The 24,861-nt window shown below is 41.5% G+C and overlaps 1 protein-coding gene across 6 annotated transcripts in view; it reads left to right on the top strand.

Moving 5' to 3' along the window:
* P4HA3 (prolyl 4-hydroxylase subunit alpha 3) overlaps positions 1-24,861 on the top strand; it is a 38,600-nt gene that overhangs the window by 5,740 nt on the left and 7,999 nt on the right. For 3 of the 6 annotated variants that reach the window (XR_012423508.1, XM_015435481.4, XM_005579072.5), the window contains exons 2-9: positions 1,490-1,632; positions 3,272-3,495; positions 7,826-7,975; positions 11,387-11,438; positions 14,151-14,314; positions 14,556-14,732; positions 20,074-20,138; positions 22,400-22,559. Coding sequence is in view for 2 of the 6 variants with exons in the window: in XM_015435481.4 (XP_015290967.1) it covers positions 1,490-1,632; positions 3,272-3,495; positions 7,826-7,975; positions 11,387-11,438; positions 14,151-14,314; positions 14,556-14,732; positions 20,074-20,138; positions 22,400-22,559 (1,135 nt within the window). In the remaining 4 variants the exon portion in view is untranslated. Of the gene's footprint in view, positions 1-1,489; positions 1,633-3,271; positions 3,496-7,825; positions 7,976-11,386; positions 11,439-13,214; positions 13,391-14,150; positions 14,315-14,555; positions 14,733-20,073; positions 20,139-22,399; positions 22,560-24,861 lie in introns of those variants that run through there. The other 3 variants (XR_012423509.1, XR_012423510.1, XR_012423511.1) reach the window with 2 other exon arrangements.

The raw sequence follows: 24,861 nt of genomic DNA, 5'->3' as shown, positions 1-24,861 counted from the left end.
TCTTCCTTACTCACTAAACTGTGGATCCTTGAGACCAAGATTATTTCCTTATTCAGAATTTTTTCCTTAGCTCCTAGGAGAGTATTCTTCATTCATTCTTTCATAGAAATATGTATTGAATTTAGGTATAGAGTGATGAGAAAAAAAGTTATTTTCTTATCTGTGAAATCCTTGAGTATTGGACCCCATCTTGCTTTTGTATCCCTAGAATCTAGCATGGAGTCTGACATCTAGCAAATAACTAGTGTAGATTGACTTACTACAAATATATCTCAAGCCTCTGTGCCTTTGTTCACTAATGGTTCCTGTTGGCTTGAAAAATACTCTTCTTCTCTTCTTTGTTCTAGCTCCTTAAGAAACCATATAGCATAATCAGCTGAGAACTCAGGTTTCAGAGTTAGTCAGACTTGGGTTCCATCCTGGCTTTGCCCTTTACTAACAGTGTGGCTTTGTTTCTGTTTCCTCTCCGTGGAATGAGTAAAATTAAATCTACACTAAGTGTAGGTCCGAAGGTGGGGGGCGATTAAATGAGACAACCTATTTACAGCGCTCAACAGGCCAATACATGGTAGGAGCTCAATAAGTCATAGCTTTCAGTATTTTAACAAATCCTTTCAGATTCAGATCAAATGCCATCTCTTCTTGGAAGCCTTTCCTTCCCCCTTCTAACTCCCACCTGGGTGAGCTGCCCTGCCTGCACAGCTGCAGCATTATATGCTCACTTCTCTCATAGCAGAGACGTTCCCAACCCCTGGGCCAGGGACTGGTACCAGTCCATGGCTGGTTAGGAGGCGCCCCCCGCCCCCCAGCAGGAGGTGAGTGGTGGGCAAGGGAGCATTACTGCTTGAGCTCCGCCTCCTGTCAGATCAGTGGCGGCATTAGATTCTGATAGGAGCGTGAACCTTATTGTGAACTGCACATGCGAGGGATCTAGGTTGTGTGCTCCTTGTAAGAATCTAACTGGTACCTGATGATCTGAGGTGGAACAGTTTCATCCCAAAACCATCCCCTAATGCCCCTGGTCCGTGGAAAAAATTGTTTTCCATGAAACTCATCCCTGGTGCCAAAAAGGTTGGGGACCACTATATAGCACACATCACAGTGGCTATAATTAATTCAATAGTGTTTTTGAGTTTCTACCAGATACTAAGTATTGCATATACAGTGATGACAGGAGAAAAAGACTTTGTGATCCCTTTGAGAGCTGGACCCTGTCTTGCCTTTATATCTCTAGCATGGTGCCTGATATACAGTAATTGATTAATATAGACTGACTCATTCAATGAACAAAAGAGCAGACCTACTTTTGTTGTATCTATAGTTTTCATATTCTTTGTGCTTGCATGGCTTTTTGGTTGGACTATTATGTGAATCTCAAGAGGTTCAGCATGTCAATGTTAGCTACTCTTAATGTACACACACCATGCCAGCTTTCCCTAGGTGTAGTGGTCGTATCAGGAGGTGAGATCATTCTACTCCTTTCTTTCAGATTCTATGACAAGGTACTTTCTTTGCATGAGGATTCAACAACCCCTGTGGCTAACCCTCTGCTTGCATTTACTCTCATCAAACGCCTACAGTCTGACTGGAGGAATGTGGTACATAGTCTGGAGGCCAGTGAGAACATCCGAGGTAATGAGGAGGAGGGCTGGAGGGTAAGAGAGAAGATTCTATCTCCTGACTGGTGGTAAGGAGAGAGATTCTGTTGGGGTGTGATTTCAAAGGGTAATGGAGTAGGTGGGTATTACTTAATATCCTTAGTTCTAGCTAGCACAAAGAATTAGCCCCCCTTGCTAATCGGTTTGTATGATTATACATTATACATTATACAATCCTGTGACGAAGTACAAGATAAATCCTTCCATTTATATATGTATAGAAAATAACCGTCTTCTAGTAGTTTCTGTTTCATTAAATTGTCACTACAGTGTCATCTATAGCAAGATCACTTTCCCAATTTATTCTGCTTTGTGCTTTAAGAAGTTTGTTGACAGCCGGCCCAGTGGCTCATGCCTGTAATTCAGCACTTTGGGAAGCTGAGGTGGGCTGATCACTTGAGGTCAGGAGTTCCAGACTGGCCTAACCAACATGGTGAAACCCCGTCTCTATTAAAAATACAAAAATTACCAGGATGTGGTGGGATTACATGCCTGTAATCCCAGTTACTCAGGATCTGAGGCAGGAGAATTGCTTGAACCCGGGAGGCAGAGGTTGCAGTGAGCCAAGATCGCACCACTGCACTCCAGCCTGGGGCGACAGAATGAGACTGTCTCAAAAAAAAAAAAAAAAAAAAAAGTGTTGACTTTTGGGCTGGGCGCAGTGGCTTATACCTGTAATCCCAGCACTTTGAGAGGCTAAGATTGCTTGAGCTCATGAGTTTGAGACTAGTCTGGGCAATATAGCGAAACCTATTAAAAATACAAAAATTAGCCAGGCATGGTGGCACATGCCTGTAGACTTGGGAAGCTGAGGCACAAGAATCGCTTGAACCCAGAAGGTGGAGGTTGCAGTGAGCTGAGATTGAGATTGCACCATTGCACTCTAGCCTGGGTGACTGAGCAAGACCCTGTCTCAAAAAAAAAAAAAAAAAAAAAAAAGAAGTTTGTTGATTTTTGGAAAGCTAACAGTGAGAAGAGGCTGGGTGCGGTTGCTCTTGCCAATAATCTCAACACTTTGGGAGCCTAAGTTGGAAGGATCACTTGAGGCCAAGAGTTTGAGACCAGCTTGGGCAACATAGCAAGACCCTGTCTCTACAAAAAAATGTATTTAAATTAGATGGATGTGATGGCGTGTGCCTGAAGTCCTGCCTACTCAGAAGGCTGAAGTGAGAGGCTCACTTGAACCCAGGAATTCAAGCACGAGCTATGACCATGCCACTGTACTCCAGCCTAGGCAACAGAACAAGATCCTATTTCTATTAAAAGAAAGAAAGAAAAGAGGAGAGAAGAGAGAAAAAAAGAAAAGAAAAGAAAAAGAAAAAGAAGAGTTGTTTCCCTAAAGAGCAAGACTTCTGGAGACATACAGGATAGGACAATATAATGAAGCCGTGTGCCTTAATTTTTATTCCTCATTCACTCATTCTGAATGTTCCTCATTCAGAATTGCATTAAGCATCCACCCTGTGCCAGGAACTGTGCTTGCCTCTGGGAACACAAAGACAAATCCAACTTGATCTCACTAAATATTTGAACAGGTGGTCATGCCTTGCATGTATTAAATGCCCAACTCCTGTTTCTTGAATGACAGGTTGATGTTTTTACTACTTTTACAGCTCTGAAGGATGGCTATGAGAAGGTGGAGCAAGACCTTCCAGCCTTTGAGGACCTTGAGGGAGCAGCAAGGGCCCTGATGCGGCTGCAGGACGTGTACATGCTCAATGTGAAAGGCCTGGCCCGAGGTGTCTTTCAGAGAGTCACTGGCTCTGCCATCACTGACCTGTATAGCCCCAAACGGCTCTTTTCTCTCACAGGGGATGACTGCTTCCAAGTCGGCAAGGTAACAATATTCGAGAGAGGACCAGTTGCTTGGCTCTGGTTTCTTATGGATGAAATACCTGTGTCCCAATTGCTTTTACTTCTTTTTAATACTTACAGTAAACTTGGAAATTTGATATTTCCATTTTCAGAGAAAGAAAACAAGATTCAGAGAATGTAAATAATTTGCCCTAAGATTATGCAATTTTAAGTGCAGAACTAAAGCTTGAACCCAGTCTTGACTCCAAATCTCAGGGCCTTTCCATAGTAATAAAGGTGTTTATATGCTTAGGACACTCTTGAGATTGAAAGGGGTGTTATTAATTATGCTAGAACAACAGACATGAACTGGGGAAAATGGTCCTTTGGTCACCCTAACTATAGCACCCGGCCAGTGCATGAACCCTTGGGTAGAAAGGGAAATCAGGGGGTCAGGGACACAAGGTTGGGGAAAAGGATAAGAGATGGTGATGGAAAGGTAGGATCATGGAAACAGCCTCCTGAGACTTTCTGGAATCCAATGCAACATTTCCTAAGCATTTAGAAATACAAAATTAAAATAGTGTCCAAAATCTAAGGCCATTTGCTTTAACATTACTTGAGGAAATAGACTTCAGGAACACCCCCCCACCCATCTGAGGTCTTTAACCGATCTTTGATTATAAGTTGTAATCACACTTGAGATCATTTTGTAATATACTCTTTGCCAGCCTTTGCCATAAAAAGCAATGGAGCAAATCCATTTTACCTTTGAAGGTGTTTATTGCAGTAAGGTGTATTTTTCCTGACACCTACAGTATTTGTCAACAGATCTGGGAGTGGGTCTCATGTGTCCTGATTCCAAATTTTGGGAGTCAGTCTTCTAAATTAAAGCAGAGTGGGCTGCTTGAGTCTCTCTACTTACCGTTTTCTCTTTTATGGGATCCTGAGCGGAATCAGAGCTCAATCATCATGTTCATGGCTGATTTAAATTTAAGCCAGGTAAATAGTTTGATGTATGGTACTAACATATTCTTCATTAGTGAGGCCTTTCTGAAAGTAAAGCCATATGTTGAAAATTTAGTAAGTCACTTCCTGGAAGTCTTACTGGCAATCTTTCTTTCTGTATTTATTTACTTATTTTGAGAGAGAAAACTTTTCAAATATAAGAAAAGGACATAAAATAATATAGCAAGCAATTATATCTATCATTGTCATGGATATATGTTCAGATTTTGCTATGTTTGTTTCATTTTTTAAAATATATTTAAAAAAAAAAAAAACATGTTACATACAGCTAAAACCCCACTCATCCTCCTTACCACTCACCCCACCCCTTCTGCTCCACCCTTGCCCAGGTAGCCGTGATCCTAAACCATATAGTATATGCCCTTCTGAGTCCAGCTTCTTTCACTCAGCACATTGTATCTGTGGAATTCATCCATATTGTATCATTTGTTAGTAGTTCATTTCTTTTTATTGCTGGGTAGTATTCCATTCTATGAATATGCCACAAACTGTTGATCCAGTCTTCTGTTAACAGATTCTTGGATTGCTTCCAGTTTGGGCTACTGTGAATAAAGCTTCTGTTAACATCCTTTTATGTCCTTCTATGGACATTTATTCTCATTTCTCTTGGATGAATACCTGGGAGTGGTATTGCCAAGTCACAGAATAAGCTTCAATAATTATCAACATGTGGCCAAATTTGTTTCATCTATACTTCCCCAATCCCTTCCTCTATGGATTATGAAGTTTCTAGTTTATGAAATTCTTTTTTTTTCTTAGGGTTTGGCTCTGCCATCCAAGTAAGTACAGTGACACAATCATGGCTCGCTGCAGCCTTGATCAAGTGATCCTCCCACCTGGGGGGACTCAAGTGATCCTCCCACCTCAGCCTCCCAAGTAGCTAGGACTGCAGGTGTGCCCAACCATATCCAGCTACTTTTTAAATAAGGGTCTCACTGTGTTGCCCAGGATGGTCTCGAACTCCTGGCCTCAAGTGATCCTCCTGCCTCAGCCTCTCAAAGTGCTGGGATTACAGGCATAAATCACTGCACCCAGCCTATCTTCTGAAATTCTTAATTGTCTAATTCCATCATCATGCTATTGTGTCTGTTGACTCTTGCTCATGATGGATTATTTCCTGATATAGTTTGTCATGTTTGGGAGCTTATTTTCAGCAGGACATTTTCCCCCTAAGAGAATCCATGTGCCCAGAGTTGTGGGAATATCCCTCCAGAGAGTTTTGGGTGTTCTTCTTCCAGAAACTCTGGTGCTCTCACTGGCCTTAGATCCATTTTTATATTCATTTATTGACATAGGAGTTCCTTAACCATATGAATATTGCAGATTCAAACCCTATACTCACAAGAAGTAGAGGCTCAAAATTGAGAATATTCTTACACAGATCTAGACAGAAACAAACAAATCTTCTTGTCTCATTAAGGCAGCAGGCAAATTTTTTTCTGGTCTACCTTTTCTCCTAAGGTGTAGTTTTTTATAGAATCCAATTTCATACAGGTGTCTTAGTTCCAGTTCCTGGGCTTGCGGCAGGTCTAAGAATGGCTCATCTTCTATCCTCATATGGGCGTTATAACCCAAGGTTACTGAACACCAAGGTTACTATGATTAACACCCACCCCCATCCTAAGGAACGTCAGCATCGGCTCATAAGCTTATGGTTTGGGCTTTTAGCCCTTTTTTGTTTCTGGTACCTGATATTTTCTGTTTTTTTATTTCTTGAAAATATATAATACAACACTTTTTATAGTATTCAAAGTGTCTGAATTTGTGTTCGGAAGGATTCCAGTTATTTCAGTCTACCATATTGCTGGGACTTGAAGTTATTCATAGAAATCTTTTTTTTTTTTTTTTTTTTTTTTTGAGACGGAGTCTCGCTCTGTCGCCCAGGCTGGAGTGCAGTGGCCGGATCTCAGCTCACTGCAAGCTCGGCCTCCCGGGTTCACGCCATTCTCCTGCCTCAGCCTCCCGAGTAGCTGGGACTACAGGCGCCCGCCACCTCACCCGGCTAGTTTTTTGTATTTTTTTAGTAGAGACGGGGTTTCACCGTGTTCGCCAGGATGGTCTCGATCTCCTGACCTCGTGATCCGCCCGTCTCGGCCTCCCAAAGTGCTGGGATTACAGGCTTGAGCCACCGCGCCCGGCCATTCATAGAAATCTTAATTAAACAAATTAACTTGTCATGAAAAGTTCAGTCATTTTTAGCATTTTTTAGCTCAACCTTTTTACAAATAGGACTTGAGGTGCAGAAAAATGAAACAACAGGTTAATGACAGACTTGAAGGAACAATGATTTATTATTTAGGCTGCAGAACTGCAATATCTCTAGGATTTTTCTCTGTCAGGAAGTTACACCCTAATTAGATCATTTTGCAATAGTTCTTCCTAGTCTGTAACTTTACAATTCCATGTTGTCTCCAGTATCAACTTCCAGGAAATTCCACTTGCAACTCTGGTATTCTAGTTAACTGTAAACTATGAGGAGACAGGAGCTATGTCTGGTACATGTTGCCATGTTGCCGGCGTTCCAGCATTTAATACAGAACAGATCCATTGAGCTTCCATAGTATTCCATGTCTACCTTCGTTATGGTGTCTAATGCATTGTGTTACAATTATTGGCTTACTCACGTGCCCCCTCTTGATTTAAGCTCTTACAGGACAGGGCCACCAGGCGCATAGGAAATACTTAGTAAATATTGAATAAATGAATGAATGAATGAATGAATGAATATAATCCATTCTTCACATTGCTACCAGCAATATCTTCCTAAAAATATGATATTCAAGACTGTAATTTGCTTAGCCGGTGCTGCTGTTTCAAGTTTACTTTTTGTTTCTCTTCACCCTAGCTACAGCCATGATGGACTACTTGAACACATTCTTGCTTTAGATTTCTGTTTCTGCCATTCCCTCATCTTAAAATGCTTTTCTTCCCAGTCTCTACTCACCAAAATCCTTTTCCTTCTTCAAGGAAGGCCTGTCTCAGATGCTACCTCCTACATGAAGCTTTCTGAGATTCCCAAGTCTCTTCCTTTCTCTGTGCCACCACAGGATAGTATGCATTTTCCTTGGAGCACTCATGACATTGTGTCCCAAATTAAAGTTAGTTGAGGTCATGTTCTCTTCTCCTTCAGATTATAAATTCCTTAAGCATAAGAACCCTTATGTCTCCTCTTCACCTAATACAATGCATTGTATATAGTAGATGCTTAATAAATTGAATTAAAATGAGTTTGAAATTAAAATCTGCCTTCTTGGATTCCAAAGGTCCTCTTATTCTTTGAATTGTCATTTTCTTTTTCTACCTGTGGAATAAGGCTTTAGCGATGGTACTTGTGTTCTGTGTAGGTGGCGTATGACATGGGGGATTATTACCATGCCATTCCATGGCTGGAGGAGGCTGTCAGTCTCTTCCGAGGATCTTATGGAGAGTGGAAGACAGAGGATGAGGCAAGTCTAGAAGATGCCTTGGATCACTTGGCCTTTGCCTATTTCCAGGTAAGGGAATAAGTGAAGCTCACTTGCTTTTATTTTACTAAGTGAAATCCTTTATAACTGCTTTACAATTTCTAAGCATTTTCACATCTTCATCTGTTTCATCTTCCCAGTAGGACCAAATGTGAGTCAAGCAAGGAAGTTATTTTATCATTTCCATGTATCACATGTGAGGAAACTGAGTCTCTAAAAGACTCTTAACTTGTCACAAAGCTTATAGACCTAGGATTAGACTACTAGTCCAGTGCTCTTTCCAATGCATTGACTACTTTACAATCATTATTTCCCATGTTTGTCACCTGTAGCAGCAGCTGCTTTATTCCCAAATGGTTAGTGGGTTCACAGTAAATGTAGATCACTCTTTTGTGCTCTCAGCAACTCATAATTCATCACAGATATTACCCATGATATTGCCATGGACAAAGAAGTTTGATTATGAGCTTTTCCCATCTGCAGTTGAGTCCCACTGTAATGTGACTCGTGTCTGGTTACAGAGGTGGAGTCACTGTTCTGTAGTGCCAGCCACAGTGCCTCCTCCAGGTGTTATTTTTCCATGGCACTGTTGATCTACTTACTCCCTGGTGTGCCTTATGTAGAAGTTCATTTCCCTAAATAAAGCAGCTGCCAATAAACAAAACTAACCAATAACTGGGTAAGGTATAGCTTTTGTATAGCTAGCCCCATTTCCCACCCGAGTTGTACAGTCTTCAAGGGTAGGCTGCAAAAATCTCCATGGAACCAGTTCCCTAGAGTTGCCAAAACTAGTAAACCATTTCTGCTCCCTACCTTTTTTTTTCTTTCCCCCTTTTCTTGAGAAAGGGGAGGAGGATGTGGGTGGTCCAAACCCATGTGTTGCTGCCCAAACAGATTTACTTTCAGTGCAGCAAACAGTCCTGTTCCTTTCATGGAAGTTCCTGGTGAATGGATCTTTGTTGTAAAACTGTGTCTGTGTTGGCCGGGTGCGGTGACTCACACCTGTAACCCCAGCACTTTGGGAGGTTGAGGCGGGCGGATCACCTGAGGTCAGGAGTTCGAGACCAGCCTGACCAACATGGAGAAACCCCGTCTCTACGAAAAAAGAAAAAAACAAAAATTAGCTGGGTGTGGTGGCACATGCCTGTAATCCCAGCTACTCAGGAGACTGAGGCAGGAGAATTGCCTGAGCTCGAGAGGCGGAGGTTGTGGTGAGCAGAGATTGTGCCATTGCACTCCAGCCTGGGAAACAAGCGAAACTGCTTCTCAAAAAAAAAAAAAAAAGAAAAGAAACAAACAAAGAAAAAAAAAAAACTGTGTATGTGTTCTTCCTAACTGTCCTGCTAAATTGCTGTGTGTTAAAGCCAAATAGAATAACTGTGATGTAACAAAGGGTGAGAAGTAATTGAGTTTTCCTAGAGGAAGGAAATGGAGAATCAACGTGGAAAGACTCAGAGAAGAGAAACTAAAGCAGCTTACCCTGAAAGACGGGGTTTCAAGTGCTGTACCCAATTATTGATTAGTTTTGTTTTGTTTCCCTCTAACTCTGATGGCTTGGATTTCTCTTCTACTCTCTTTCCACATCCTCCTTTGTCTGGTGAAATTCTGTTTATCTTACAAGGCCCAGTTCGAATGTCACCTACTTTGTGAAGTCTTCCTGAGTTCTCCTCACTCCCCAGGCTTTCCTCCTTGGTGCTCTTATAGCATGTTTTTATTCCCCAATAACAGACATAAGGCATTATCTTATAGATGGTTTATGTTCCTTCTCACTCCCTAGTAAACTGGAAGTAAATGTCCCCATGGACCTTTCATTATCATATAAAATTTAATGTATTTTATTTCATAATGTATTTTATTTCATATATGTTAGTAAAAAAAATTTTAGTAACTGCTAATAATGAGAGATGGTAGAGTACAGTGGTTAAGCTGTGGGCTCTGAAATCAGACAGACCTGGGTTCAAATGCTATGAAAACATGGGCAACTTATTTAGCTTCCCTGGGCCTCAATTTTCTTATTTGTAAGAGAGGAATAAAGATGCTCACCTCAAATGGGTTGCTGTGAGGATTGAGTGAGCTAATACAGGCAAAGCCTTTAACAGAATGCATGCATGGCACATACTACTTGCTGGATAAATGTCAGTTCTTATTACATGATACATACATGTATATGTTCTGTTTTCATTTAATGTTACTTAGTGTACCTATTTCCAAAGAAACTTAACTGAGACACCAAAAGTAAATCTTTGTTCTTTGTAAAATATAATTTTACTTTATTACAAGGCTCTCAAGTTTTAAAGATATGTGAAATTGTATTTGGTTCTTTTCATCTCACGAAGAGTTTGAAAAGCTGTGACCTTAACTTAATATTTGACATTATAAGATATTCACAGATTACTCAAGTATTCCTTGTTAAATGTAGAACAGAGTAATTCATTACATCAAATAATTAGAAACAATATATTTGTCCAACAGTAGTGGAAAGGTTATGTTCTCTGTGGTATATCTTCTGGACGGAATAAAATGCAGCCGTTAAAAATGCTGTCTGTGAAGACTACGTGATGATATCAAAATACTCCTGATAACAGTGTAGAGTGAAACAATCAGGATGTGAAATGTATACAAATATGCTTATAACTATGTAAAAACTATATATTATCCAAAGTGCTTCAGTCCCTGGATTTTGGTGTAGTAATTTTTTTCCATTTCTCGTATGTTTCATAGTGTGCTGCTTATTGTTTTTATCATTAAAAGTGAATTGTTAATATGCTAAAGTAAAGTGATTGGAATGAAATACATTTCTATCAGTTAATCATCGTTTGGCAGCACCCAGAAGAGGACTGCTGCATATCCATTCAGGATTCTGTTCCCAGATTTGTCTGGAAAGCCCTATTTCCTTTTGACTATGTTGAGCCCAAGGTTGAATGGCTGCAGGGAGAGTTAATTCCTGTGCACTGGGCAATGTTTCCGTTTTAGTTCTTTCTTTGCCTCCCTCCACTAACTTTGTGGACTCTGGGAAGAATTGAATCTGGAGAACAAATCATATTTTTACTAGGATTTTTATAGTTCCATATTAGGTTAAATATATTTAACTTTGGTTGTATTATTAAATATAATATAACAAATAACAACACACTGCAATTACGTGGTTTTGCATGCTTTAAGATTTGAGGGCACTTTAAGAAGGTTTATTTTCATTTATTTTCCTACCTTGCCTGGTAAGAGTGGTCATAGGTCATTAGTAAATGAGGAGACTGGTGAGACCTCATTTGCAGCGAGGCCATAGATCCTCTGCATTTCTGGTCTGCTGTTCCTTTCAGTGAGCCTTGTTATCTACTTATGGTAAGAATATTTTATAGTTTTTTTTTAAATCCATTTAATGGTTTGTTCAGAGGAGATGTCCTCAGTGAAGTTAATGCTTTCTTTTCCTTTTTTTTGAAACAGGCAGGAAATGTTTCATGTGCCCTCAGCCTCTCTCGGGAGTTTCTTCTCTACAGTACGTAATGGATAAAAGATAAGCCAGTCACAGGTCTGACTTATGGGGAACTCCCTTCTGCTCCTGGCTTTTAATTCCTGCAAGAGAAATACAGCTATCTGTCTTTATTATCTTTTTTTTTTTTTTCCTCACTCTGTCACCCAGGCTGGAGTGCAGTGGCGTGATCTCAGCTCACTGCCTCCTGGGTTCAAGCGATTCTCCTGCCTCAGCCTCCCAAGTAGCTGGGATTGTAGGCGCCCACCACCACACCTGGCTAATTTTCGTATTTTTAGTAGAGGCGGGGTTTCACCATGTTGGCGAGGCTGGTCTCAAACTCCTAACTTCAAGTGGTCCCCCCACCTCGGCCTCCCAAAGTTCTGGGATTATAGGTATGAACCACTGTGCCTGGCCCTATCTTTATTATCTTGATTTCATAATCCAGGTCACATTTCAAATTTTGGTGAAATCTTACATACTGTCCAATGCATCGGGGGAAATTTTTAAGTTAGTTGGAAAATGCTGAGAAGATATCAACCTGTCCCTTCCTTCCTCCACCCAATCAATGATATATTAGTGTTGCTTCAATGAGAAAAAGCCCAGGAGTGGGAGCTAGTTTCTTCAGAGACATTTTAAAGTCCCAGATTTTGGAAGCAGACCCAAGAATGAATGAAATCAGTGTGCACTATGTACGCAAGAAGGAAAGTGACTCAGCAGGATTGCTCAGTTTGGCTGCTCACAGAGAGATACCAGTTTTTCCCTTTACATCAGGTCTCCTTCTGTGATGCATGCATCCTGCCCATCCAGTGGGTCACATAATTCAGCATCATCCCCGCTTCAGGGAGTCGCTTGCTAACAACAAATTGAGTTAAACAGGAGGGAGATGCTTCCTAACTCAGCTATCTGCTTGGAAATGTTTGCTTCAAAGTTATATGTGTATATTTGCTTAACATTTTAGTGGTAAATGGCTTCCTAGGTTTTTCTTTAATACAGTATTCATTTGTTTTGTTTCACTTTTGCTTTTGGGGGTGTGGTTTTTTTTCTTTGTTGTTTGTTTTTTGGTTTTGTTTTTTGAGACAGAGTCTCATTCTGTCACCCAGGCTGGAGTGCAATGGCGCGATCTTGGCTCACTGCAGTCTCTGCCTCCCAGGTTCAAGTGATTCGTGTGCCTCAGCCTCCCAAGTAGCTGGGATTACAGCCATGTGCCACCATGCCCAGCTAATTTTTATATTTTTAGCAGAGAGGGGGTTCTGCCATGTTGGCCAGACTGGTCTCGAACTCCTGGCCTCAAGTGATCCACCTTCCTTGGCCTCCCAAAATGCTGGGATTACAGGCATGAGTATTTAGTATTTAGATACTTAAATGAGATACAAAAATCACTATTTTGTTTTAATATTTATAAAGTATTTCATATAGGACTTTACAATTGCATGTATACATAACTTTTTAATGAATCAATTTAGTAACATTACTCCCTTCTGATAATTTAGCAAACAATAGGATAAGGAAGTAGCTGTATATCTACAAACACTTGAGTAATTAGTGGTACAAACAAAATTATAATCCAAACCTTCTTTATTTCTTTGCACTTGATCTATTAAATTTTTTGCTATCCACCCAAATTGTGTGCTTTTATAGGTGGATAATAGAACACGGCAAGTTGAGATTCCCAGTTTTATTTCTGGCTTTGCAATATTTTCACTGGGGTTTGGGCTAATAATTTCCATTCTCCAAAACTTCATTTCTTCTCTTATTAAAACAGAATGGTAATTTCTGCTCCTTCCTTTCCTCTTTTGCCAGGGTGATGCTTGTGGTTAGAAGCACACTGGGTTCCTCAGAGAAAGCTGCTTTGGGAGCCTTAGAACAATTCAGCATCTCCTTCTGAGATGCATTGAGAGTCATGCAAAGAGACCAGCAGGCCACGGGTAGCTCTGCCAATGCATGGGGCATCTTGCAGCCAAAGTGGGTACAGACAGGTGGGCATGAACAAGACACAAGATTTATTGGGTTTCCCAAGGGCCCTGTGGGAATCCAGTCTAGAGCCAAAGTCTAGAGTCCCTCTGCCCCATACTTCTTTGCTCTGGGTCTAGGCCAGTTAGGAGATTTGAAAGATCTAGTGGAGCCAGGAATGAATTAGCTTCCAATTCTCTGGGGAAGAATAGGTTGGGTCCTTTTGCAATACGCTTTGGCTTTCTGGACTTCTCTTTCATTGCACTTATCATATTTTGTTGTAAGTGATATTTTAATGTCCTTTTTCTCCATTAGACTCTAAATTCTGGGAGGTCAGCCTGTAGCACAGTATCTGGTACATAGTAGATGTTCATTGAAGATTTACTGAATGGATGGGTGAAAGAATCAATGAATGAATGAATGAAGCTTCATCTTCCCCATATATACCATCACACTGTCCCAGAGCAGCCATCCTCATGATCCCTTGGCCTAAGAGTTTTAAGTTCTACTTTGCTTCCTAAAGCCCTTTGCACCTTTGCATCTTCAAAGGTGCAAAAGGCTTTGGGTACTTTAAAAAAAAAAACCAGGTACTTAAAAAAAAAAATACCAGGTACTCTTCTGGGAGTGAGGGCCTTGTGTCCTCCTGTGCGTTGACATGAGGAGTTATTCAGGAGATCCAGTTGCCCATCTTGTGCAGCAGTGAAGCTGGAGGAAACCTTGGTGGCACTCCCTGCTGCCAATGTTTGTTAATCCCTATTTTATATTCCCTGCTCTGATTTCTTCCAGGCCCAGATAATAAGAGGATGGCCAGGAATGTCTTGAAATATGAAAGGCTCTTGGCAGAGAGCCCCAACCAGGTGGTAGCTGAGGCTGTCATCCAGAGGCCCAATATACCCCACCTGCAGACCAGAGACACCTACGAGGGGCTATGTCAGACCCTGGGTTCCCAGGTAGGATTCCTCAGGGAAAGAGAAAGGGTGAGAGGCCTGGCTAGAGTGTGAGAAACTAGAATTGGGATAACATGAGGGGATAGAGCTGATGCATTAAAAACAATAAAGCTCACTTGGGCAGCATCAGAGTGACCACATTCTGTATCTTTTGCATTCCAATTTTTTATGCCATAGTTCCCCTAAGTTGAGTTTTGCTCCTAGACCCTTCTTCTCTTGTGCTTATCCTATTCTTTCTTTCCAGCCCACTCTCTACCAGATCCCTAGCCTCTACTGTTCCTATGAGACCAATTCCAATGCCTACCTGCTGCTCCAGCCCATCCGGAAGGAGGTCATCCACCTGGAGCCCTACATTGCTCTCTACCATGACTTTGTCAGTGACTCAGAGGCTCAGAAAATTAGAGAATTTGCAGAACCATGGGTGAGTGTCCTGAGAACCCGCCAAGAATTTCTCTTTGTGTCTTCACATGCCTGGAGTTCAGGAGTGTTCAGAATAAGCAACCTGAACAACTAGACACCTCAAAGAGCTAAGGAGTTCAGAATGCCAACCATTCCATAAAACTAATCCATGGTGGAAAGAAATCACAATAGTGCTTGCCTCTGGAGGGAAAGGATTAACTGGATGATGTGCAAGAGGATTCTCTAGGGTATTGAAAATGTGCTCTCGATATCTTGTTAGGGACATGGTACATGTGGCTGTATGCATTTGTCAAAACTCACCAAATGGTCCACTTGAGACCTGTGCATATCATTGTATGTAAGTGTAACCTAAGAAAACGCAAATAAAAAAGAACACTTCAAAAGTGTCAACCATTCCATATAATCGGTAGAGGTGGGGAAAAGGGTGAAATGACAGTGGCAAGGAGTAAAATCCTAGCACGTATTTACAGAGTTAGAGTAGAAAGCTGAACTTCAGTATTTGTTAAAAAGGAAACTGAGGCCCAGAGAGGGGAAGGGACTTGTTAAGGTCACACATATAGCTAGAGCCACAGCTAGAACTTAGAGGGACAGTAGTCCCCCTTATTTGCAATTTTACTTTCTGTGGTTTCAGTTATTCTCAGTGTAGTACAATAAGATATTTTAAGAGAGAGAGGTCATTTTCCCATAACTTTAATACAGTATATTATTATTATTATTCTATTTTATTATTGTTAATCTCTGTGCCTCATTTATGAATTATAAATTATAACATATAATTATAAATTAAACTTTGTACTTCAATTATAATCATGATTATAATTTCGTTTTAAAAACAACCAAAGGAGGCCAGAGTGGTCAGGGCTAGCGGGCCCAACAAAGGTGCAGGGCTTCAACTGAGTCTTCAAAGATGGGCAGGATGTGGCGAGAGAGAGAAGTGATGAGTGAATGTGCTTTGGGAAAGGGACAGTGACTAGGAAGCAGAGATATTCAACACAAGCCACTGAGGCGTCTGTCTTCAGTTCCCATGGGGGAGCCACTACCACGTGAGCCCAGGGCTGATTCCTGGGAGAGCCACAGACCAGACAGGCATCAGCAGCCCCAGAAAGACGCTTCTAGGGGAAGGAAGTGTGCCAAGGTCTGTGCATGCCAAATGGACGACATGGCCGTGAACGATTAAATAGACATCTCTGGGTAGGTCACTTCTCCTGTTTCCATGGCAACAGGGCTGTTTTAAGGAAAAATTTAGTTATAATTTAGTTATAATGTAATTATGATTATAATTAAATTATAATCATGATTAAATTAAATTTTGATTAAAGCCATCCCACGCTATCTTCACTCAAAGACCCAGCCTGACAGAGCAGCCTCTATATGGGACATTGCCAGTCTCATGGAAAAGGAAAAAGACAAATGGCAAACATGAGCTGGCTCATAAAGCTTCTGCGTGGAAGTGCCAGATGTTACTTCCACCCATGTTTCATTGGTCATAGCAAAACATGTGGCCACTACTGCAGTCAACAGCGAGGTTCTAATTCTTCGACAGGGAAAGCACTGCAAGTCACCAAGCCGAGCTGGATGTCAATGGGAAGAGGACATTTAATCTTCCATTTGGAAGCGTGCTAAATATTAAAAAATAATGCACCTCTATAAGCATGTTGCCTCTTTAAAGATATTGTCTCAGAATTATTTCTGTCAAGCCAGACATTGTGCCCTTAACATGTGCAGTTCATCCAGGCAGCCGTTAGTCATTCATCAAGAGAATAGAGCCCACTGTGTGCCAGACACTGGCCTGAGTGCTGGGCTTTTACAGTGAGATGAAGTATTGGTTCTTTCCTCTTGGGAACTTAGTGCACAATGGTAAAAAACAAATATTTACACTAAGCTATGATACATGCTATCATAGAGGTGTGTGCAGGGAGTTGTACTATGCAGATAAAAAAGGGAGGCTTCCTGTAAAGAAAAGGCAATTGGGTGAAGAACAGATGGGTAAGGGAGGAAGAATCAGGGAAGGCTTCACTGTGGAGGTGACATCTATCAGAGAAAGAAGGTGGCAAAGGGTATTCCAGAAAGACAAAACAGTATGTGCAAGGGCAACAGTATGTGATATGTGGTATGTTCAGAGACTGGACAGAAACTTGGTGGCTGAAGTGTGCAAGGGATGGGGGCGAGAGGTAACAGGAGATGAGGCTAGATGTGAGACACCATTAGCAGATGCTATAAATGCCATGCCAGGGAGTTTGGATTTTATCCTGTAGGCAGCAGGAGAGCTGTTGGACAGTTTTAATGGGAGAGTTGCATGATCATGTCTGATTTTTAAGGAAGATTGTCACAGCAGACATGGATTGGAGGCAGAAGAGGAGCAATCATCATTTCATCTAAAATCCCCTCCAGGACAGTCTAGAATCTTTGCACAGAAGTTTTTTGAGATAATTAAGCCCCACTGGTGAATTAGAGCAAACAGGTTCAGCTTTGCAGTGAGCCAGCAGTAGTAGCTTTTGGCCAACAGCTACTTTTTGCTTAGAACAGCCCTGTTACCATGGTAACGGGAGAAGTGACCCACCCAGAGACGTGGATTTAAATGTTCATGGCTGTGTCGTCCATTTGGCATGCACAGATCTTGGCACACCTCATTCCCCTAGAAGAGTCTCTCTGGGGCTGCTGATGCCCGTCTGGTCTGTGGCTCTCCCAGGAATCAGCCCTGCACTGACATGGTAGTGGCTCCCCCATGGGAACCGAAGACAGACGCCTCAGTGGCTTGTGTTGAGTATCTCTGCTTCCTAGTCACTGTCCCTTTCCCAAAGCACACCCACTCATTACTTCTGTCTCTACTTCTGGCACATCCTGCCCATCTTTGAAGACTCAGTTGAAGCCCTGCACCTTTGTTGGGCTGCTAGCCCTGACCAGTCTGACCGCCTTTGGTTCATTTTTTAGAGCACCTTTTAGAGCCACATACAATTACCTATTCCTCCTCTGAACTCTAAGCTTTTTCTCACCGGTTGTCTGGTACTTAATTTTTAAATCTATTCTGCCGTTTATGTGTTGTCTGACATCACCGACAGTTTCTTGGGTCAGCATCCTCTTTCCCCAGTCAGATTGTAAACTAGCAGGCATCACCTTTCTGCAAATGCCTTGCCCGTATTCTTCCCATTGCTGCCAGAGTAATCTTTAAAAGCTCAGGTCTGACCACTCAAGCCCTTGCTGAAACTCTTTAATGGGTCACTTTTGCCCTTGAGTGCTTACAAGTCTCCATGGCCTGGCTGCTGCCAACCCCTTCCACCACATCTCCCCCAGCACTTGATGCTCCAGCTGCACACTCTTCTGTCTGCCTGGAATGAGCTGCCCTTGGCTTCTCACCCGTATGATTCCAGTGTGTCTCGTGGACATCCTGGAAAGACTTCCTGTCCCTCATAAGAAGGGGCTATGTGCCCCTCTCTGTATTTCCATGGCATTCTATACTTGCCTATTATGGCCCCATTAGATGTCTTAGGGGCAGGGACATTGTCTGGGTTAACATATTGTTTTTCCAGGGCCTAGCACAATGCTTAGCACAGAGAACAACTAATAAATATTTGTTCCAAAAAATGAGTGACTGGTACGTGGACAATTAATGATTGTTACAGGAATTAAGTATAAGGTGGCTCCTTAATTTGGAGTGGAGAAGGGATTCCTCAGGGTTTTTTTTTTTTCCTTTTTCTTTTTTTTTTTTTTTTAACCATTGATTTGGCCCTAAAAGAACAGAAGGGAGCATCTCTCTTCTGTGAGTCTCTCCTCTACAAATGGCTCAGGACAGCACACCAGGGACAATGGATAGAGGCAACATCAATCCCCTTCTGATTTCCTGCTTCATAAGATTGTAGAGCCACATGATGAGAGGAACACGCAAGCACATGTTGTTCCTGTGCTGCATTTTATAGATGGGGAAACAGGCCCAAGGAAAGGAAGAGGCTTTTCCAAGACTGTCTACCTGGTTTAGCAGGAGGGACAATGACATTATGGAAGCTTCAGAGAAGGGAAAGAGCTTCTGTCTGTGTAGCTCATTGCCCCAGGCTCTGCCTGCCTGTGAAGCACCAGAGCTGAGTCTGAGCCCTGTGAGTACCTTTAAGCACAGTGCCCTGTTTCATTCATTCATTTGTTTATTTAACCAGTACTAAGCACCTACTCCACCGCCAGGCATTGAATGGACCGTGGGGATACAGCACTGAAAAAAGGTCAAGTCCTTGCCCTCATGAGCTAGCATTCTGATGACAGAGGCATTTACCCTCGTATAAATAAATAATATTTCTCTTTCTGTCCCTGGATTTTGCAATTAGGAGACACTTTATTTAAAAATAATTTAGGCCTGCTACAGTGGCTCATTCCTATAATCCCAGCACTTTGGGAGGCTGAGGCAGGAGGATCCCTTGAGACCAGAAGTTCAAGACCAGCTTGGGCAACAAAACAAGACCCTATATCTACAAAAAACAGTTTTTTAAAAAATTAGCCAGGTTTGGTGGCATGTGTTTATGGTCCCAGCTATTTGGGAGGCTGAGGTGGGAGGATTGCTTGAGTCTAGGAGTTGGAGGCTGTAGTGAGCTATGATTGTACTACTGCACTCCAGCCTGGACAACATAGCAAGACCCTGTCTCTAAAGATAATAATAATAATAATTTAAATGCTGTATCTAGACATTCAGAACAAAAGAGAGGCATTAAATTAAACTAGTGTTATCAAAACTGTTGTTGTCTTTTCATAATCAAGGCAGTTGCAGCTATGAAAATCTCACAAGTACCCTCAACATCTATAACTATTATAATCAATTTTTTTAAAAAAGTAGTTGTAGCAAAAACAGATTCTGATTCTCTGTAAGGAAAGGCTTTCGTTAGAATATTTAAAAGGAGCAGGGTGCCTCTGAGTGTAGAGAGTTTCCTGTTGCTGGAGGTGTTCGTTTATTCGACAAACACTTACGAAGTGCTTACCATAGGCCAGGCCCTGTGCCTGACCCCGGGAAACAAAGACGAATGAGAAATAGCCCCTGTTCTTACCTAACTCACAGTCTTGCAGATACAAAAGGGATTCAAATAACAGTTCAATTCAACTTAGCAAACTTTTATCGGGTGCTTACTGTCGACTAGACACAGTGTTAAAGGTTATTTTCAACTCTACGATTTTTAGTCCCTTATGGTCTTTTATTTTCAGGATTGATAGCTGCCCCTAAATTAGTCCCACATGCAAAATGTCCTCTAATTAGGGAGGAACTGGCATCTGTTATGTTTATGCTTAAGGGAGGAGCATATCTGTTGAATGACAAGCCTTTCCTTTTGCATCATAACCACTTGGACTTTGTCTTACTTCCTTCCCACCAGCTACAGAGATCAGTGGTGGCATCAGGGGAGAAGCAGTTACAAGTGGAGTACCGCATCAGCAAAAGGTAAGAAGGGCCCTTCCTTGGTCATACCTGCTGCCCACCCTCAGGGCCGTAGCATACCTGACTGCCAGTCAGCAACAGCCGTTCAGGGACCGCCAGAGGTGGAGAACCCCTAGTTCACGTTTATAGCGATACATTCTTTTTAAGAGGGAGAAGTTTCCACTCCCCTTTCCCAGATTGTTAGATCATCTGAGGATTTAACTAGAAGGCCATTCAAGAGAGACTTGGAAGAGCTCCTCTGGTCTAAGCCAAAAAATAAGTCTGTAGTTGTTCTTCTAAACAGGATTGCTTTTCCAGAAGATACAGTCCTGTCTACATTTGTAATTTTAACTTTACAAGATTCTGTTCCCACCTCCTGACTCATATTCAAAGCATGACTTGCCAACAATGAGACTGGAAGGACAAATAGACTCTGTGGCCCTGATGGCTTCTGTAGAGAAGCAGATTCAGCTGTGAGAGCCCAGCTTTATCCCACCCCTCCAGCCCTGCCCACCCCCCACTGCAGCCCTTTACTTGCATCCACCAAAGACATGTGAGACAGTGATGTCAGCATCCTTGGCAAGAGGCCAGACCTCAGAATGGGGATTCGTTTGTGCTGTCTGGGAAGGGAGGTGAGTGATCAAAGCTGTGATTCAGAATCATTTATTTGGCTTAACTTACTTGGTCTGGTACATTAAGGGCCTTTCATATTAGTAGTTATTCTCTAAGCTATGGAAGGTCCCTATGACCCTTCCTCAGCTTCATTGCTTTTTCTAACCTTTCTGATATTGTAGTGTCAGAGAGAAAATTCAGCCTTGGGTTAATTGCTTCCAGGGGAGCAGGTGGTATTTTCTTCCCTTTTCAGAACAAGAAACTACTTTCTTTCTCTACTTGCATCACTCTTCAGCTCTTTGACTTTTGATTCTGTCCTCACAACTTCACTGGAGCTGGTCTCCCAAAGGTCACCAGGGAACTTCTAATTACCAATCATTTTCCTGCTCGCACACCTTCACGGACTACCCATTATCCATAAAGTCAAGTCCAGATTCCATATCACAGTGTTTTCAGCTTTCTATGTCATGCCCTGAGGCTGCTTCTCCAGCTGTATCTCCCGTTACTTCTTCCTATCTCCTTATGCATAATTTATTACCACACCTCCATGTCGGTGCTTATGCTGTTTCTTCAGGCTGGAATACTCCTACATCTTTTCCATCTATTGAAATTTTATGTACCCTTCAAAATTTGGCCTAAATGTCACCATCTTACCTGAGTGCCCCACTGGAATGAACTTCTTCTTCCTCTGTGCTCCCCAGCACTTTAAAGTCTGTTTCTCAATTTTTCACTGTACCTTACTTTGTTCTTAGTTATATTTGTGTTTGTCCTTTCTCCCATAATCCATGAGCTCTTAGAAGGCAATAACCCTGTCTTGGGGATCTCTGTAAATCTGAGAGCATGTGGCATAGCACTCTGCTTGCACTCTATTTAAAAGAATGAACACATTAGTTCATCAAAAGCAAAGAGCAAAGAAATGGTCTTCCATATCATGCCAAGGCTCTTCCCTCAGAGCTTTATGGTCTCCCCAGGGGGCCCACTGGCTTTAGGGAGCACTTCCTCATTTTCCAGGGACATAAATTCTGATTCCAAAATTGCCACTTTGTCAGAACCTCAACAAGACATTCAGGAAAAGAGACTGAACTCTGCTGTTTGGTCTTTGCCCTATCCTGGCTTGTCTTGCAGTAGAGCAGAGATTTTCCTGTGTTTAAAAGTAACACTAACATATAGCTCACAAAGTGTCTTCATAAGCATTGCCTCTCACAATCTTTTTAAGTCTGTGAAGTAGACATTATTATCATCCCAATTTTATAGACAACACACTGACCCTTAGAGAGGTTAGTGGTTAAATACTTCACTTAGGATCACAGAGGATTGGGGACTCGTCACATTTCTCTAAATCTCAAGCTTTTCCCACTGTATCCGGGTCCCTCTGTTCAGATGTCTCTACACCATAGTAGCTTTGAAGGCAGGGGTTTTGTCTTATTCCTCTTTGTATCTCAATGCCATGAGATTGTTGAGGTAGAGAACAAAGTGAACTGGGCAGACATACCATGAGGAATGAGTAGGTAATTAGGCAGTTATGTCTGTCTTCCCTCCCTCTCTTCCTTCCTTCCTTCCATCCTTCCTTCTGGCAATTAACATAATTTATTTGTTTATTCACTCATTCAGAGACATCATTTAGTCATTTCAGGCATCAGATCATTGATGCTTCAATCTGTGGTGTGTTTTAGTGCCTGGCTGAAGGACACCGTTGACCCAATGCTGGTGACCCTTAACCACCGCATTGCTGCCCTCACAGGCCTTGATGTCCGGCCTCCGTATGCAGAGTATCTGCAGGTGGTGAACTATGGCATCGGAGGGCACTATGAGCCTCACTTTGACCACGCTACGGTAATGGTGGAGTCAGTGACCAATCCCCTGGGGTAGGAAGCCAGGGCATTATTTATTTCTCTGAGGCAGAGCTCTTGTAGGCTCTCAGGGAATACTAAGTGAAACCTTAGAACAAAGGTTCTTGTTCTAGAAACATCTGAAAGCATTAGTTTCAAGCATATTGTTGCTGACTCATTTTCTTGTCTGCCACCATCTCTCTTCTAAAATTTGCTGGTGAGGGAAGAATGTGGCTTGTCATGGAATCATCTGACTTCTTCACTCAGGGACTTCCTGGTGAGGATTGTCCTTCCTCCAGTAACTCTTCTATCCTCATGATCTCAACTGGCCATCTTTGCTGATAATAGCAAATCCATATATTTTTTAATTTTAGATTCATGGGGTATATATGCTTGTTTTTTATTTACGAATTTATTTATGTATTTATTTTTTTCTTTATAGGCAGGGTCTTGCTCTGTTGCCAAGGCTGCAATGTAGTGGCACCATCATAGCTCACTGCAGCCTTGAACTCCTGGGCTAAGTGATCCTCCCATCTCAGCCTCCCAAGTAGCTCTAGGACTACACCTGGCTAATTAAAAAAAATTTTTTTTTGTAGAGACAAGGTCCTGCTATGTTGCCCAGGCTGGTCTTGAACTCCTGGGCTCAAGCAATCCTCCCACCTCAGTCTCCCAAAGTGCTGACATTACAGGAGTGAGCCACTGCACCCAGCCATGCTTGTTACATGGGTATTACATGTGTAATGGTGGGGACTACAATTCCAGTGTACCCATCACCCAAATATTGAATGTTGTACCTGATACGTAATTTTTCAACTCTCACTCCCCTTTCACCCTCCCCCATTTTGGAGTTTCCAGTGTCTGTTACCTGCATCTTTATGTCCATGTGTACCCATTGTTTAGCTCCCACTTATAAGTGAGAACATGCAATATCTTATCTTCTGCTTTTGAGTTAGTTCACTTAGGATAATGGCCTCCAGCTCCATCCATGTTGCTGCAGAGGAAATGATTTCATTCTTTTTATGGCTGGATAGTATTCCATGTTGTATATATACCATACTTTCTTTATTAAATCAACCATTGATGGACATTTAGGTTGGTTCCATTACTTTGCTGTTGTGAATAATGCTGCAATAAGTATCTGGGGGCAGGTGTTTTTTCTTTAATATAATACTTTCTTTTCCTTTGGGTAGATACCCAGTAGTGATTTTTGAGGATTAAAATGACCTCCCCAAAATTGATCTATAAATTGAACCCCAGCTTTATAAAAATTCCAGGAGGGTTATTTTTATAGAAATTAATAAGCTGATCCTAAAATGTATATGGAAATGCAAAAAACCTAGAGCAGCCAAAACAATTTTGAAAAAGAACACATTGGAGGACACACACTACCTGATCTCAAAACTTAGTATAGAGCTACAAGAATCAAGGCAGTGTGGTACCAGTGTAAGGAGAGACACATAGGTCAATGGAACAGAACAGAGTCCAGAAACAAACCAACACATTTATGATCAATTGATTTTGACAAAGGTGCCAAGGAAATTCAGTGAAGAAGATATAATCTTTTCAATAGACGGTATTGGAACAATTTAATATCTATCTGCAAAATAATAATGACTATACATCCTTATCTCACACCATATATGAAAATTAACACAAAATGGATCATAGATGTAAATGTAAAACTATAAAACTTCTAGAAGAAAACATAAGAGAAAATTTTTGTGACCACAGGTTAGGCAAAGATTTCTTAGATAGGACACCAAAGTATAATCCATAAAAGAAGAAAAAAACTGATAAATTGGACCTTATCAAATTAAAATTCTTCGCTTTTCAAAAAATATCGTTAGAAAAGGAAAAGATAAGTCACCAACTAGGAGAAAATATTTGCAAGTCATATATTTGGTAAAGAACTTGTATCCAAAATATCTATAGAACCTTTATAACTCAGTAATAAGATAATTCAATTTTTTTAATGGACAAAAAGTTATTTGAGTAGCCACCTCTCCAAAGAGGATAAATGAATGGCTGAGAAGCATATGGAAAGATGCTCGACATCATTAGGGAAATGCAAATTAAAACCACAATGAGATAGCACTGCACTCTCCTACGATGGCTACAATAAAATAAGATAATACCAAGTGTTGGTGAGGATGTGGAGGAACTGAAGCTCTCATACACTGCTAGTGGGAATGCAAAATTATACAGACACTTTGGAAAAAAGTTTGACAGTTTCTTAAAATGTTAAAGGTTCACCTACTTATGATCCAGCCATTTCACACCTATGTATTTTACCCAAAAGAAAAAGA

This window comes from Macaca fascicularis, chromosome 14, assembly GCF_037993035.2.
Source record: "Macaca fascicularis isolate 582-1 chromosome 14, T2T-MFA8v1.1".
Lineage (NCBI taxonomy): Eukaryota > Metazoa > Chordata > Mammalia > Primates > Cercopithecidae > Macaca > Macaca fascicularis.
Note: the sequence above shows the minus strand (reverse complement) of the source record. Positions and strands in the feature narration are given on the sequence as shown.